Here is an 18003-nt window from a genome sequence, read left to right on the forward strand (position 1 = left end):
TATCAACTGCAAAAAGACAGAATGTATGGTGATATCCAAAAAGAAGGAGAATCCTATTTGCAGGCTGAGAATAAATGGGGAAGACATAAAACAAGTACAGAACTTTTGCTACTTAGGCAGCTGGGTGACATCAGATGGCAGGTGCGTCTTGGACATCAAAAGAAGAATAGGGATGGCAAAAGGCACCTTTACGAGAATGAAGAGTATGCTGTCCAATACTAAACTAGGCATGACAATCCCCCTCAGAGTACTGAAATGTTACGTTTATCCAGTTACGTTATATGGCTCAGAATGTTGGACAATATCTAGTAACATGAGGAAACAAAGCCGCAGAGATGTGGTTTTTGAGGAGGATGCAAGGAATATCATAGACGAAACGAATATCTAACGAGGATGTTATGAACAGAACAAACACAAAAAGAGAAATAATTTATGAGATCATGAAAAGGCAACGTAACTTAATTGGAAACAACAGGAATTCTGCAGATGCTGGAAATTCAAGCAACACACATCAAAGTTGTTGGTGAACGCAGCAGGCCAGGCAGCATCTGTAGGAAGAGGTGCAGTCGACGTTTCAGGCCGAGACCCTTCGTCAGGTCCTGACGAAGGGTCTCGGCCTGAAACGTCAACTGCACCTCTTCCTACAGATGCTGCCTGGCCTCCTGCGTTCACCAGCAACTTTGATGTGTGTAACTTAATTGGATATGTGATTAGGAAAGAGGAGTTAGAATACACGGTAATTATGGGAAAGATTGAAGGGAAGAAAGCAAGAGGAGGACAAAGACAAATGATGATGGAGACAGCAGCCAGAGAACTGGAAATGAATACCAATGAATTGATCCACTTGATCCACAACAGGAGTGTTTGGGCCATGGCAGTCAAAGCTCAATCTGGGCATGGCACCTGATGATGATGATGATAATTCTTTACCAGTCTTCTACACTATCCACAACACCAATCTTCATATCATCTTCAAACTTACCAACCCACCCATTACATTTTCATTTCAGGCAATTTATATACAGAACAAACATCAGTGGTCACAGTGCAGTGGATAAATGGATAAAAGTAAAATGGAGGCCATGTGGGGGGGAAGGGTTATATTGATTTTAGAGTATGTTAAAAGATTGGCACATATCATGGGCCAAAGAGCTTGTACTGTATTGTGCTGCTCTATGTTTTGTGTTCTATACTCCAGGTCCGGTCTCACCAAAGCTTAATCAGCAGCATGTAATGTCAAGAGTAGTCCTTCCATGTACTAATGGGAGTTCTTTTCCACATGCTGCTCGTAAAAAGGTGCAAAACCAAACCATTTGGCACAGATTATTGCTGGCAGTTGGATATTCACCATCTCAGATTCAGCTCATATAAACCCTTTTTTAACTTTTTATTATTTTGTTTCTTTCCCACCATTATTATGCGTTGACTACTTGCTGAATAAGTGGTTGGTGGGGGAGTGTTTATAATAGATACATACACATCCCACGGAGTATTATTACTGGGTAGTCATGTTGCCAGGGTGTTTGGGTGGAACTAATCCCAATTCTGCCTACCCAGCATCTTCAAGGAAAAGCCTCTGTTCACCCCAGATGAGATACTATACTAGTATAGATTTCAGGTTCAACAAGGGGGAGGGGGGGATTCCTTCTTCAAAATCCGCATTGAAAGGGATAGATTTTGTGGAAAGGTTGCAGCATTTACTGTAGGAACTCTGCTCAAACAACTTTGCCAGTCTTGGGAAGGGTTGCAAGAGATTAAAGAATTAAAATAGTTACATTCATTTTATTGATTGAGTAAATGTAAACTTTAAGTCTTCCTTTTAGCACCATAAATCAGAGAGTTGTTTTGTTATGTCTCCTCTCTTGCTGTGAAATGGGGATAACTCTTTTTCCCTTATTAGGGAGAGAGAGAGCCTTTGGTATGTCAAATACCGGGTGAACATGTAGTCTTTGGGGTATTGCAAGTCTGTGTCTTTATTGATGCTTTGCTGCACACTTGAGTGTCTGGTGGGGGGGCGCCGTTGCTTTTTTGCTGGTGGGGGAGGGGGGAGCTGTTGCTTTTGTTGCTGCTTATGTGTGGGAGGGGTGAGCTGGGGGGTGCTTTGGGGTTCTAACATTTAATTGGCACTCCTCTGTTTTCGTGGATGTTTGTGAAGGTAAAGAATTTCAGAATGTATATTGTATACATTTCTCTGACATTAAATGTACCTATTGAAACCTATTGATACTACCTTCTTAAGTTATTAATGACTTTTTGCATTGGATCATTTTTTAAAGTTTTTAAATAGTTTTGGAAGTTTTTTAATGACAGTCTTTAAGTATTTTAACAACTTTGGAAGCCATCTAACCCAGAAGGTCTGATTAAACCAAATGTCAAATTTTTTTGATGCTTCCTTCCATTTTACCAGATTCAAATTTATTTATCACATGTACTTGAGAAGATATATCCAAAATGATTTTCTGGTACTTTGTCCAGGGAATGCTGTATTGTTGGAGGTACCATCATTTGGATGGGTTTGATGCAACAAATACCAAATCTCAGCCTCTAAGAACAGTAGGAGAGGTAGCCTTAGTCCGATACCTAGCCCTCAGTCACTATTTCTGAAAGTGATTATCGGGTAATTATCACAACACTTACTATAGAAATTTGCAGTGCTCAAGTTGCCATTTTCAATATTTCACTGCAGCATTGGCTTTAATGCATTTTGGGAAATTTTTGCAAAGTTCCAAATTTATGAATTATGATCCAGAAATGCACATCTTACTTTTTCCTGCCTCTTTAACTTAAGTAATTCATGCAAATGTCCACAGATTGCGGGACTGTGACAGTCAGTAAGTGGTAAATGGATATTTTAGTGCTGCAGGATTTAACATGTAAAACTGAACTAAATGCATTGAGTTATTTTACATTTCCTTTCCAACTCATTACTCCTGATAAACTCATAAGCCTAGATAGAGTGGGCATGCGTAGGATGTTTCCAATAGTGGGAAAGTCTAGAACCAGAGAGCACAGCCTCAGAATAGAAGCTTGTCCCTTTGGAACAAAGATGAGGAGGAATTTCTTTAGCCAGACGGTGGTGAATATGTGGAATTCATTGCCACAGTTGGCTGTGGAAACCAAGTTTATTGGCTATATTTAAAGCGGAGTTTGATAGTTTCTTGATTAGTCAGGGTGTCAAAGGTTGCAGAAAGAAGGTAAGAGAATGTGGTTGAGAGGGAAAATAAAATCAGCCATGATCGAATGGCAGAGCAGACTCAATGGTCCATCTGGTCTAATTCTGTTCCTTTGTCTTATGATGAAAATAAAATCTTTCCTTCTAAGTTTATATGTTTGCTCCCAAGAATTCCAGCGTTTGTTGTAGAATCTGCAATGTCTTCAGAAATGTAGAATGGCAAGGAGTGACTTTGATCTTTCATGTCAAACAAATGGTGCGGGTGACGGAAATGCATCCCATTTAAATTCTGAAAAAGCAACTTTCCTCTGCAACTGGTATGATTGCTACAGATTCAAGTTACGCCTGATCAAGTCTTGTCAAATTGTACTGGCACCTTTGTAAGAAGAGATAAGGTGCACTGAGATCCTAATCTTTGGCTCCAAGAATGTCATTGCTTTGCAAAACAGCTGTATGTGTCTCATGTAAGAAGTGATTAAGGTGGAGTGTGGCGTTCAGTGGTGGAACATTGTTTTGAATGGAAGTTAGGGGATTCCCACAGAGACCAAGCAGCATTTACTATCAGCTGTGCTCTTCCTCCTCCACCTGAAACTAGGAAGCAAAATCCCTGGTATTATCTTTGACTAGTGTTGGCTCACCTGAAGGACATCACAAGTCCCCTGCTGGACCCCCCTGCAGTTTGCTTATCGGGCAAGTAGGTCAGTGGATGATGCAGTCAACATGGGACTGCATTACATACTATAAAACCTCGACAACCCAGGAACTTATGCGAGGATCCTGTTTGTTGACTTCAGCTCGGCGTTCACGCCATCGTCCCAGAAATCATCCACTCCAAGCTCACCCAGCTCACTGTCTCCCCCGCCATCTGTCAGTGGATCACAAGCTCCCTGACTGACAGGGTGCAGCAAGTGAGGCTGGGGAGCATCATTTCTAGCACCCGGACAATCAGTACCGGTGCCCCCCAGGGATGTGTGCTCTCCCCACTGCTCTTCTCCCTTTACACTAATGACTGCACCTCTCAGGATCCATCTGTTAAACTCCTAAAGTTTGCAGACAACACAACTGTCATTGGCCTTATCCAAGACAGTGATGAGTCTGCATGCAGACGGGTGGTGGAACGGCTGGCCCTCCGGTGTGGTCAGAACAATCTGGAGCTAAATACGCTCAAGACTGTGGAGATGACAGTGGACTTCAGGAGGAGCCCCCCAATGCTCCCCCCACTCACTATACTCAACAGTATTGTGTCTGCTGTGGAGACCTTCAGGTTTCTGGGTGTCACAATCTCCCAGGACCTGAAGTGGACACCCATCGCAGACACTCTTATCAAAAAGGCTCAGCAGAGGTTGTATTTCCTACATCAACTCAGGAAGTACAACCTGCCTCAGGAGCTGCTGATTCAATTCTATTCAGGAATAATCCAGTCTGTTCTCTGTTCGTCCATCACCGTCTGGTTTGGATCAGCTACGAAAGAAGACAAGAGTAGACTCCAAAGAACCATCAGGGCTGTGGAAAGGATTATTGGTGTGAAGCAGCCCTCGATCCAGGACCTGTATGCATCTAGAATCAGGAAGCGAGCAAACAGCATCATTGTAGACCCATCACACCCTGGACATCACCTGTTCCAACTCCTTCCTTCTGGTAGGCGCTTTAGATCAATGTATGCCAGGACAAATAGGCACAAGAATCTTTCTGTCTTTCTAGATCTTGCTGTGTCTATCTCTGGAGACAGCTTATCCACTGATGTCTACTATAAGCCTACTGACTCTCACAGCTATCTGGACTATTCCTCCTCACCCTGTCTCTTGCAAAAATGCCATCCCCTTCTCGCAATTTCTCCATCTCCGCTGCATCTGCTCTCAGAATGAGGCTTTTCATTCCAGGATGAGGGAGATGTCCTCCTTTTTTAAAGAAAGGGGCTTCCCTTCCTCCACTACCAACTCTGCTCTCAAACGCATCTTCCCCATTTCACGCACATCTGCTCTCACTCCATCCTCCTGCCACCCCACTAGGAATAGGGTTCCCCTGGTTCTCACCTACCACCCCACCAGCCTCCAGGTCCAATATATTATTCTCCGTAACTTCCGCCACCTCCAACGGGATCCCACCACTAAGCACATATTTCCCTCCCCCTCCCCCCCACCGCTTTCCGCAGGGATCGCTCCCTAAGCGACTCCCTTGTCCATTCATCTCCCCATCCCTCCCCACTGATCTCCCTCCTGGCACTTATCCTTGTAAGCGGAACAAGTGCTACACATGCCCTTACACTTCCTCCCTTACCACAATTCAGGGCCCCAGACAGTCCTTCCAGGTGAGGCGACACTTCACTTGTGAGTCAGCTGGGGTGATATACTGCGTCCGGTGCTCCCGATGTGGCCTTCTATGTATTGGCAAGACCCGACGCAGACTGGGAGACCATTTTGCTGAACACCTACGCTCTGTCCGCCAGAGAAAGCAGGATCTCCCAGTGGCCACACATTTTAATTCCACATCCCATTCCCATTCTGACGTGTCTATTCACGGCCTCCTCTACTGTAAAGATGAAGCCACACTCGGGTTGGAGGAACAACACCTTATATTCCATCTGGGTAGCCTCCAACCTGATGGCATGAACATTGACTTCTCTAACTTTGGCTAATGCCCCACCTCCCCTTCGTACCCCATCCGTTATTTATTTTTATACACACATTCTTTCTCTCACTCTCCTTTTTCTCCCTCTGTCCCTCTGACTATACCTCTGGGTTTTCCCCCCCTCCCCCTTTTCCTTCTCCTGTCCCATGATCCTCTCATATCCCCTTTGCCCATCACCTGTCCAGCTCTTGGCTCCATCCCTCCCCCTCCTGTCTTCTCCTATCATTTTGGATCTCCCCCCTCCCACTTTCAAATCTTACTAACTCTTCCTTCAGTTAGTCCTGGCGAAAGGTCTTGGCCTGAAACGTCGACTGTACCTCTTCCTAGAGATGCTGCTTGGCCTGCTGCGTTCACCAGCAACTTTGATGTCTGTTGCTAGGTACAAGAACAGTTTCTTTCCGTATGCCATCAGTCTTATGAACACTTGAATTTTTAGTCTATTATAAACCAAGTCCACCTGTACATACACAGGTTTACCTCATTGTATATAGTTCACGATTATTTGCACTATTGTTTTGTTTGTTTTTTTGATTCTGTACAGCGAGAGCTCAGGGAAACCGGCATCAATTTCCCTGTATGTGTCCACATACTTGGCGATAATAAAGGATTCTGATTCTGAAGGCAAACCTTATGTAGTGAGAGAGACCAGAATAAAGAGAAAATATTTTTCTTAACCCCTCCTCCCCACCGCAAATATACTTAAAGTACAGTGATAGCATTGGTGTACAGAGGGATCTTTGGGTCCAACTCCGTAGCTCACTGAAAATGGCCCTGCAAGTAGATAGGGTGGCAAAGAAAGCATATGGCATGCTAAGCTTTATTGGTTAGGACGTTGAGTAAGAGTGTTAGGAGCACTGTATAGAACTTTGGTTAGAGTATCATGCACAACTCATGTCACTCCAGTACAGGAGTGATGTGTTTATTTATTGATTTATTTACTTGGAGATACAGTGCAGAACAGGCCCTTCCTGCCCAACAACCCATTTATGTAACCCTACCCTAATCACAGGGCAGTTTACAATGTCCAATTAGCCTACTAGCTAGTATGTTTTTAGACTGTGGGAGGAACCTAATGGAAGCTTTGAAAAGAATGCAGTTGTTACCGAGATGTTGTTCGGATTAGAGGGTATGAACCATAAGGGAAGGTTGGAGAAGCTAGAGTTGTTTTCACTGTAGTGTCAAAGGCTGAGGGAGACCTGATAGAAACTTATAAGATTATGAGAGGCCTAGATTGTGTAGACCATCACGATGTTTATCCAAGGTTATTGCATGAGGGCATACATTTAGGGGAAAGTGTAAAGCACTGGAAGAGAATGACGAATGCGTATGTCAACTTCTTAAACAATCCTGTCTATTCTTACTAACCTCTACACTTCTAATAACTCAGTCCCATTCAATGAATCCAGATTGCTGTTCTTGAAAATATCCGGTTTTCCAAATAAACTGCATGCCTAAATATGTTTGGAAACTTGAGGTCCTCGTGGGTCAATAGTAGGAAATAAGCAAAACCTGTGTTCAAGGGGTTGTTCATTACTTATATCTATTTAAAATACCCACACTGTAAGATAAAGGACTTGTTGCAATAGTGGCATTTTTGTCAGCTCAGAATGCCCTTCATTTTTTAAAATGTGTGCATGCTATACTCACAAAAACTGACTATACTTCTGATAAATGAAACATACGTCAACCATGAATTCTAGCAGAACCTGATGTAAGGTTTCTCAAAACTGCGTTCCTGCACAATCATCTGGTTGGTACTTGCAGGGAATGCATATGCTGCTGCAAACAGGAGCAAAGAAACTGTGGCAAATGCATTATTAGTGTTGCTGAATTTAAGGCAATGGTTTTACAGCCCATATGAAACATACATCAGCTTGATTCTCACTAGTGTCGGGATTGGGATGCCAAGCAGGTAGATTCCTTTGAAACCATATTTTCATTGTCATATTTCTTCAGCTTTCAACCCCTGTTGTTTTAAAATACTGACATCTGTGCTGTATTCAGTTTTTGAAAAGAACTTTTGCTTCTGTGTTTTTTGGCTTGGTTGTCTCTGCACCCAGCAGTTCATTGAGTGGTTTTGACATTGATGACAGCCACTGCATTCTTGCAATATTTGTGCATACATTCTCACAGATCTTTCATTGTCTCCCAAAGGAAATCCTTCTATTTCTTTCATATAATTCACAACAGTTGCTGATTTGCATCCATAGTGTATGGATCTTGCTTAAAATGGCCTGCTCCAATCACAGGGCATCAGAGTAGAACGTATAAGACCTAGTTTTAAATATTCAGGCATTGTTTAAACTCAATATTAAATACAAGAGGTTCTGCAGATGCTGGAAATCTTGAGCAACGTACACAAAGTATTGAAGGAACTCAGCAAGTTAGGCAGCATCTCTGAGGGGGAATAAACAGTTGATGTTTTGGGCTGTGCCCCTACATCAAGACTGGAGCCATAATATGTTTTTGATTTGCCTGACTTGTTGAGACCCAATTTTATCTCCTTTTACTCCATTCCCCTTTTAAGCATAATGATGATCTACACACAGTGGCCACTCCATTAGGTACCTCCTGTACTTAATAAAGTGGTCACTGAGTGTACTGTAGCTATAGCTCATCCACTTCAAGTTTCAGTGTGTTGTGTGTTCAGAGATGCTCAACCAAACACCATTGTTATAATGTGTGGTTATTTGAGTTACTGTCGCCTTCTTGTCTGTTCGAACCAGTCTGGCCATTCTCCTCAGACCTCTCTCATTAACAAGGCATTTTCAACCAAAGAACTGCTGCTCACTAGATTTTTTTTCACGTCATTCTCTGTAAACTCTAAAGACTGTTCTGTGCGAAAATCTCAGATCAGCAGTTTCTGAGATACTCAAACCACTCCATCTATCACCAACAATCATTCCACAGTCAAAGTCACCTAGATCACATTTCTTTCCCATTCTAATATTTGGTCTGAACAACAACTGAACCTCTTGACCATGTCTGCATGCTTTTATGCATTGAGTTACTGCCACATGATTGGCTGATTAGATGTTTATATTAGCAAGCAGATGTACAGGTATACCTAATAAAGTGGCCAGTGAGTACATCCACAACATTTCCCAAATACTGTGCTCAAGAAGGCGATGGAATTGATTCAATGGTATTTTTCAAAAACAAGTTGGATAAATATATGAAAGGGTTAAAGGTTTGCACAAAAGAACAGGGAGTGGAATTAATTGGATACCATTTCCAAAGAGTGGATACATGCAGAATGGGTGGAATGGTATCCCTTCACACTGTGTGATTCTGTCATTATGGTATTGCGCCTGAGGTCATTGTGCAAAATGGAGTCCTAATCAGAACAAGGAAGGATCAGAGAGTCACCTAACCAAGCTATGCAAGCACACAAGAGGAACAGAAACTTGAGAGCTCTCCCTCTCAGTTGAGTGACCATGAATGTTGGTCAATGAGAAAGGGAGAAATGTAACAATATTTTAAAATCGGATTTATTTTTCATTTTAAAAATGAAGTTCACAATGATCACAAAATTTTTGTTTTGCAACTGCATTTTCAAAATATATTCAATTACCAGTTCTGTGCTGAAATGCTAAAAAAAATGTTGGCAGTAATTATACTTAATGGCTTTACTGCAAAAAGGTGGAGTACGGTTTTGCTAATGACCACATTTACAGTAAGTGCACAAGCTCTTTGAAGTTCCAAGAGCACTTTGCTTCTCTGCTCTGTATTAGAGAATGTTCTTGCTTCTTCCCTAGGGTGGAATTGGCTTTGCACCTTCTTTAACATTTTTTTCTTTTTCAGTTCCTTCCACCTCCCCTCCTCTCACTGCTCCCAGACTCTTCTTAAAACATCATCTGGCACTCTGAAGCATACGTGTCATATTGTACCTTCACAGACTTCATCAGAGCATGTGTTTCTGTTTTTACTAAGGTGAAGTCATTCTGATAAACTTTATGCTGTCATTTTTCATCCAGAAAGTCCTTTATGTTTTCTAATAATTGGCAACAGAGGTAGATTTTTCCTTTCAAGTGATGAGTAGTTGGCTGAAGATCAAAGCAAGGCCCTGTGCTTTTGGCTGCCACAAAGGGGCGTTGGAACTGGCACAGAGCCCAGATCGTAAATGACAGGCATACCGATTAGGTGCCAAGCAACCTAGGTCAGCAGCGAGTGTCTGTGCACGTTCTTCCTCTTTGCCCATCTCCTGTTACATTTTGCCTTTTATTTTTACAGACCAGCATCAGGTTGAAGCAGATCGAGAAAGAATACAGCCAGAGGCTTTTAAAGTCTTCACAGGTATGGCCCAGATATTCAGAAAAACTCAGCAAACATGACGAGTTTGTGAAGTGTCAGTAAATCCATTTTAACAAATAATCTTTCCTTAGGAAACACTTCCCCATTTTCAAAATGTCTGCAGACAGTAGTTACACATTGCAGCCTGTAAGATTAATGTTTTGTCGATTCAGTTCTTTGGCATTGTAATAAAAAATAATCAGGCTTTATTTTGCATCTATAAACTTTGTGTTTAAAGCCCAGGAAAAGATATTAGAGGGTGAGATAAAGCTATTTTGAAAGCCCTGCTTAGAGTTCACAATTCATTCTCCTTTGCGTAGTTTATTGTTGTTGTACAGTAGATCTAATCAGTGGAGATGACAGTAATGGATTAGCCAGCTGCCATCTGCCTGTATCAGTCCACCTTCAAATCAAAAAGCAGCTGGTTTAATCAAAATTTACAGAAACTGCACGGTACTTCCCTTTACACACTGGAAAAAAAATTCTGCAGCCGCTTAGTAAGATTTGTTGAGAGCTGATTTCTGACAGTCTGAGATGAAGAATAAAGGATCTTGTATTTTAAATGGCCAGAATGTCTGACAAAAGAGGGAATACCGAGAGGATTTTTATAATTGCAAAACAGTGTCCTAATTAGATTAAGTAGGTGTAGGGGCTTTGTTCATTAAATTCTTTGCATATTGCAACATTCCCCTTACTTAAGCGGTTTTAACCCTTTTCATTCCAGAACAGATTTATGGATTTAAATTTCCATGTTATTAGTAACTTCTTTCTGAATGTGTTCCTTAATATCTCTCTCCTAAAAATCAATTACAACTTCATATGGAAGTTACAATGTTGTCTTCACATTTTTGAATACATTTTGAAGGAAATGCTACAAAATAAAGTATTTCAAAGATCAAGGATCAACCTTATTCTCCATATACATTTACATGTATTAGAAATTTTCTGTGGTGTGTTGGCACAACCAACAAAAAACAATAACATTCAACAATTATAAATAATAAAGAATTATGTAAAAATGTAAGTTACAGGTTAATGAAGCTAAAGGTTATTTATATCCACTGTTCAAAGTAAATTTATTACCAAAGTATACATATACCATCCTGAAATTAATTTTCTTACAGGTATTCATAGTAGAACAAAAAAAATGCAACGGGCCAATGAAAAACTACACACAAACACAAACTGACAAACAACCTATGTGCAAAAGAAGACAATCTGCAAATACAAAAATAAATAAATGGATAGAGTAACGCACACACACAATGCTGCAGGGACTCAATCGGTCAGGCAGCATCTATGGAAATAATTAAACAGTCAACATTTCAGACTGAGGCCCTTCATCAGGACTGGAAAGGAAGGGGGAAGATGCCAGAAGAAGAAGAAGGTGGGAGGAGGGGAAGGAGTCTGAGCCAGAAGGTGATTGGTGAAGCCAGCTGGGTCGGGGAGGGAGAGATGGTGAGAAGCTGGGAGGTGATAGGTAGAAAAGGTAAAGGGCTGAAGAGAAAGAAATCTGATAGGAGGGGAGAGTAGCCATGGGAGAAAGGGAAGGAAGATGGGCATTAGGGGAAGGGGATAGGCAGGTAAGCAGAAAGAAAAGGTAAGAGAAGAACCAGAGTGGTGAATGGAAGAAGAAGGAATTCGGGGGGGAGGAAAAATTACCAGAAGTTCGAGAAATCGATGTTCATGCCATCAGGTTGGAGGCTACTCAGATGGAGTATGAGGTGTTGCTCCTCCAACCTGAAGGTGGCCTCGTGAACTGGCATATCAGAATGGGAGTGGAGATTGCAATTAAAATGTTTGGCCAACAGGAAATCCTGCTCATTGCTGATGGAGTGAAAGTGCTTGACAGACATACTGTGAACATGTGTTGTAGAGTCCATGAAAGTGAGTCCCATAGGTTGTGGAATAGTGCCTCTCCTGGGTTAATTTCTCTTTCCCCAACTTTCAGTTAAATCTAGGTAGGTGACCCTAGTGTCTGTAATTTGTAGAAGCAGTTATAGTACCAGCTAGAGAATACCAATTGGTTCAATTTAGAAATATTATACTGAAACACCCATTCATCGAAACAGATCCATATTGAAATTTGTATTGCATCTATAGTATGTTTTTAAAAAGTAACACACCCATGAAAAATTCAGGTGACTTGTCATGACTTCAAATAAATGAGAAGAAGCTACAAAATTGCAATATCGTGAAAATAAAGAAATAATTACAAAGGGAGACAGTGATCTGTCCTTATGGTTAAGGGTAAAAGTCTAGGCTGCTGATAAAAGAAACATTGAAATAGATGAATTGCCTAACTTTTTTTTAATGAATTATTCCTACTCATCTGGCTGCATAGTGTGCCTGTGAATCCGCAAATGTGATATAATTATGACTGTGAACATTGATGCAATAATGAGCCATTAGCTTTCATTGGATAATCCCACTCTGAAAATTAATATCCAGTGCTTAACACCCTTTTAAATATTCACTCTAAACACCTACATAGAAAATATTTTTATTTCAGAAAAAGACTTTATTCTTAATAAAAATGTATATACAAAGGAAGAAATAGTGCAAAGAAAACCTTTTATATTCATGATTGTAACATTCAGTAATGTGAACTTCTAAAGAAAATGAAAAATACTCAAATCAACATTGCTTTTAGTATTGTATTGTTCCAAGTAAAGATATTCTTTCCTACTGAAATATATTCACAATGCAATGCAGCCTTCCCCCATTTAATTGACGATAAGTTCACTGCCTATGATGTTTTCTCTTAGAGACTGTGCAGAGTGGGCTGTAATACAGTGGATCTGTTCCTGCCATTTCTATTCATCCTGTTAGCACCCATCATCCTCATCCAACACACAGCATGTAAATTGTTAACAGGGCTTTGTGTTGAGGCTTCAAGATGAGTGTCTTTCCAGTAAAAATGCTTCAAAATACATCAGTCAACCTCTCAGTGCTTGATAGCTATTGCAATTTTATGAATATTTTGATCCCCGTCACATAGTTCCAATTCTCCTTTTGTCTAAAATTTATGGAAATTAAAAATGTTTCAGAATACTGTATAAAGCATAAAACATAGGAGCAGAATTAGGCCATTCAATCCATCGAGTCTTCTCCACCATTCCATCGTAGCTGATTTATTATTCCACTTAACCCCCACTCTCCTGCCTTCTTCCCATAACCTTGATGCCCTGACTAATCAAGAACCTATCAAACTCTGCTTTAAATATACCCAATGACTTGGCCTCCACAGCCAACTGTGGAAATGAATTCCACAGATTCACCACCCTCTGGCTAAAGAAATTCTTCCTCATCTCTGGTCTAAAGGGGCATCCTTCTATTCTGAGTCTGTACCCTCTGGTCCTAGACTCTCTCACTATTGGAAATATCCTCTGCGCATCTCCTATGTAAATAGGAGAAGCTGGAGAAAAGCTGTTGAGTTGGCTATCAAATGCCATCGTATCAAATAATAGAGTCCGTTCAATCTGCTGTTAACATGGGAAGACAATACAGTGGAATAGGGGATAGATCTAATGGGCCGGAGTGGACAGTGAAGAAAGGGGGAGGCAGATAGAGAAAGGAGATCATTTGAAAGAATCTCCCAAAATATATTCAAGCAGATTTTACAATCCATCCTGCATATTTAGGTTCAGAGTGTATCAGTAAGGGTTAAATTCCAGATTAGTAATTTAAAGGCCTGGACAAATGACTCAGAGATATCCCATCACAGCTGCAAGGGAATTTAACATGTAGTTAATTAAATAATCTGGAATTGGATTTAACAAGTCTCAGTATTAGTCATCAAGAAACTACATAATCTTCATAAAAGTTTTTCTACTTTATAAACATCCTTCAGCACAGGAAACCTGCAGTCCTTAACTAGTCTAACCTATATGTGATGTTAGACCCAATGTTGTTGAGCCTTACTAATGAATAATTTGATTGTCTCAATTAAAACCTGCTACTTTGTGACATAGTTGGAATAAGTGAAATGAACTACGCAGCATTGATCTAAGCAGTGGATTCAGTTGCGGCAAAGTTGCCTCCCAGCTGAATTGACCATACAAAGTCCACTCTGAAACACCTAGCCGTATATCTAAATTAAGAATGTTAGTCCATGAACTAAACAGGCAAAAGCCTGATACTGTTGTACAATCTTTTGATGAATATGCCAGTTTTCTCCATAGCAATCACCAGGTAAGTAATTTCCCACCAGAAAACAAATGCTAGTGTGACACAAGTGAGAGGGGGTACCTTGGGAGTCCTTAACATTGACTCCAAGTAACGTGAAATCTCATGGGCAGCAAGCCATTCATGGGCAAGGAATAACCCTACATAGGGCATCCACATCAGTCTGCTTGAAGGACTGAAGTAACTAAAGGACAGTTGGTCTGAAGACATCGGGACCTACGTCAGCAGATTTTGTGACACTGAATGTAAAAGATCTGGTTCTGCTGCCTCAATAAGGGATTTCACTTTCTTACCATGAACTGAAATTGACTTAGTACATGTGAACTCGGATCGATCTGCTGCCCGGGATTGTCTTACAGGTGAACTGAATGGATTTGTTGCATATGAACTGGGATTGATCTGCCTGTGAACTGGGATTGATGTGCAGGTGAATTGAGATGGACCTGCTACCTATAATGGGATTGATCTACAGTTGTACTGAAACTGGTCTACAGTGTGTGAACTGGGATTGGTCTATACAGAATGATCCACTGTCTGTAAACAAACATTGATTTGCTCTTTGTACTTGGGAAACCCACTCCTGCATGCTGGGATTGATTGCTCCCTGTTGACTGTACAATGGGATTGTTCTGTGCAACTAGATTTCTTTGCTGCCTGTGAAGTGGAATTCAGCCGTTAGCTATCGACTGGAATTGAACTGTTACCTGTCAACTGGAATTAATCTACTGGCTGAGCACTGGACCAACACTTTAGGTACTAGGATTAATTTGCCTGCGTTCAAGGATTGATCTGGTTTTTGGGACTGATATGCATATTTTCTGAGACTGTGAAATTGCCTGTGTGCTGAAAATAAGCTGTTTTCTGTGCACTGAGATTGATTTGCCAATGTATTTGGAATGATCTGTTGCTGCTGTTCTGGTGCTCAACTTCTGCCTGTGTATTAGCATTGATCAGCTCTCTTTGTTTTTTCTCATGTACTGAAGTTTTTCCATAGACTGCAGACTTCTGTTGATTTGTCAGTGCACTGCAATTGTTCTGTTGTATTGGTATTGTTCCGTTGTTGCCTGTGAAGTGAGATTGATCTGATTCCCTGTGTATTATGGTTGCATCTGCACAGGGAGATATTTATGACTATTTCGCTCCCTGTAGTTAATTTGTCCATGAACTGTTACTGTTCTGCTTGCTTTCTGATTGATCTGGCTGTGTACGTGTGGGCACGTGGCTAAGTGGTTAAGGCTTTGGATTAGCGACCTGAAGGTCGTGAGTTCAAGCCCCAGCCGAGGCAACGTGTTGTGTCCTTGAGCAAGGCACTTAATCACACATTGCTCTGCAACGACACTGGCACCAAGCTGTATGGGTCCTAATGCCCTTCCCTTGGACAACATTGGTGTCGTGGAGAGGGGAGACTTGCAGCACGGGCAACTGCTGGTCTTCCATACAACCTTGCCCAGGCCTGCGCCCTGGAGAGTGAAGACTTTCCAGGCGCAGATCCATGGTCTCGCAAGACTAACGGATGCCTTTACTGGGATTGATGTGGGGTATAGACAGGGTAAATGCAAACAGACTTTTTTTCACTGAGGTTAGGACTAAGCTACAGGTCATGGGTTAAGGGTGAAAGGTGAAATGTCTAAGGGGAACATGAGGGGGAACTTCTTCACTCAAGGTGGTGAGCGTGTGCAATGAGCTGCAGCTGCCAGCAGAAATGGTAGATACTAGTTTGATTTCAACGTTTAAGAGTAATTTTGATAGGTACATGGATGGGAGGGGTATGGAGGGATACGGTCTGGGTGCAAGTCAATGGGAATAAGCAGAATGATATTTTATTGACTAGATGGGCCAAAGGGCTAGTTTCTGTGCTGTAGTGTTCTTTGACTATGTGTTTGGATTAATCAATCTGTACATTTAGATTGTTTTTACTTGTACTAAGCTTGATCTGGCTGTACAGTAAATGTGTATTAAGACTTGTGTTTTGCATTGATTTGCCTATGTACTTTGAACGAGCCGTATACTGAATTATATCTACCTTCTGTACTGGAATTATTCTATGCATTTGTACACTGGGATGGTTTTGTTTACTGTGTTCTTGAGCTCTGCTATTTTCGAGAGTTGATTCACTCATGTCACTTAGCGGTCTGACTTGAGACTGATCTGTACCAAGTGCATAGGATTGACCTGCCCTTATACTGCATTGCCCTGCAACAGGATACAGATGGGTTGAGTTAGTGAGAAGTAACTTGGCAAATGGAGCTCAATGTAGGGAAGTCTGAGGTCACTCTCTTCAGTAGGACGGATCAAAAAGCAGATTATTATCAAAATGGAGAAAAGTTGCCAATGAGTGAAATATAGAGGGACCGAGGTGTTCTTGTACAATATATGAATCACAGAGTTAGCAGGCAAATGCGGTAAGTGGTTAGGAAGGTAAATATGCTTATTGGCCTCTACTGCAAGGGATTTGGGATTTAGAAATAGAGAAGTATTATTACAATTGTATGGTGGGACCACACCTGTAGAACTGCATATTTTTGATCCTCTCACTTCAGAAAGGATATACTAAGTTTGGGAGACAGTCAAAAACAATCACTTAACTAATTCTTGGGATGAGCAGCTAAAGAAGTTGAATCTATATTCTTCAGAGTTTAGAAGAATGAAAGGTAATCATATTGAAATATATAAGATTCTAAGGGGGTGTTGAGATGGTTCCGCTAGTGAGAGTGTGTCAAACACTTCCCATGTATATCGTCACAAGATTGGGGGTGATCATTTAAATATGAAGTACACTGGAACTGCTCGTAGAAAGAGGTGAATCCCTGGAATTCTCTCAGCCAGAGGGTTATTGGGGATATTTAAACAGGAGTTGAAGGATTGGAGAACAGAGGGCAGTGGGGAACAGTAGAGACCTGGGAAATATGCCGTGACCATAATGAATGGTGGGACAGACTTGAGGAGCCTGGTGGCCAACTCCTGCTGCTTCTTTGTGTTGTAGTATTCGGTTCTGTTGGTGGGGACTGAGTTCATCAGTTGCCTTCACACTGGGATTTTTCTTTTGCTTGTTTGTATTATATTTGCTGTTACTAGGGATGCCAACCCTTGTTTTCCTATATAATCTGACAGGTTGATGGCATATTTACTGGGATAAATTTTCTTGTGTACCAAGATCATTCCATCCTTTACACAAGAGAGTCTATAGATGCTAAAATCCATCGTACACACACAAAATGCTGGAGGAACATAGTAGGTCAGGCAGCATCAACGGAGAGGAATAAGGAATTACATTTCTTTATTTGCTTTGGGTCTGAGTTGCTGTCTGTACATTGGGATTGAACGTCTATGTACTGGGATTGTTTTTGACGTGCTCCAGATTTATTCTGTGCACTTTGTCCTGGGGTTGAGTGATGTGGTGACTTTGTACTAGAATTAATATGCACGTACAATGCAATTTATCTGCTCCACCATTCTGTGATTGTTCAGAAACCTGCCCTACTACCTATAGCAGGATTGTTCTGTTGCCTATCTACCTGGATTGCTCTCTTACTGGGATTGATCTGATTCTCTGCTGCCTCTGCATTAAGCTTATTTTGTGTTCTGAATGGAACTGCTGCCTTCATATTGGGATTGATCTGTGTGCTGGGATGGCTACGTTTCTGTTGTTATGAAATTCATGAGTCCCAAGTTACTGAGAGTTCTTTATTCTGCTGCCTTTGTTCTAGGATTGATTTCAATAC

At 41.2% G+C, this 18003-nt stretch overlaps 1 protein-coding gene across 6 annotated transcripts in view; it reads left to right on the forward strand.

Moving 5' to 3' along the window:
* Positions 1-18003, forward strand: part of cep112 (centrosomal protein 112) — a 546977-nt gene that overhangs the window by 388182 nt on the left and 140792 nt on the right. For 5 of the 6 annotated variants that reach the window (XM_072242065.1, XM_072242069.1, XM_072242070.1 and 2 more), the window contains one exon: positions 10034-10096. The exons of the other annotated variant lie outside the window; for it this stretch is intronic. In XM_072242065.1, the coding sequence (XP_072098166.1) occupies positions 10034-10096 (63 nt within the window). The remainder of the gene's footprint in view (positions 1-10033; positions 10097-18003) is intronic. 6 annotated transcript variants of the gene reach the window in all.

Source organism: Mobula birostris, chromosome 24 (assembly GCF_030028105.1).
Source record: "Mobula birostris isolate sMobBir1 chromosome 24, sMobBir1.hap1, whole genome shotgun sequence".
Lineage (NCBI taxonomy): Eukaryota > Metazoa > Chordata > Chondrichthyes > Myliobatiformes > Myliobatidae > Mobula > Mobula birostris.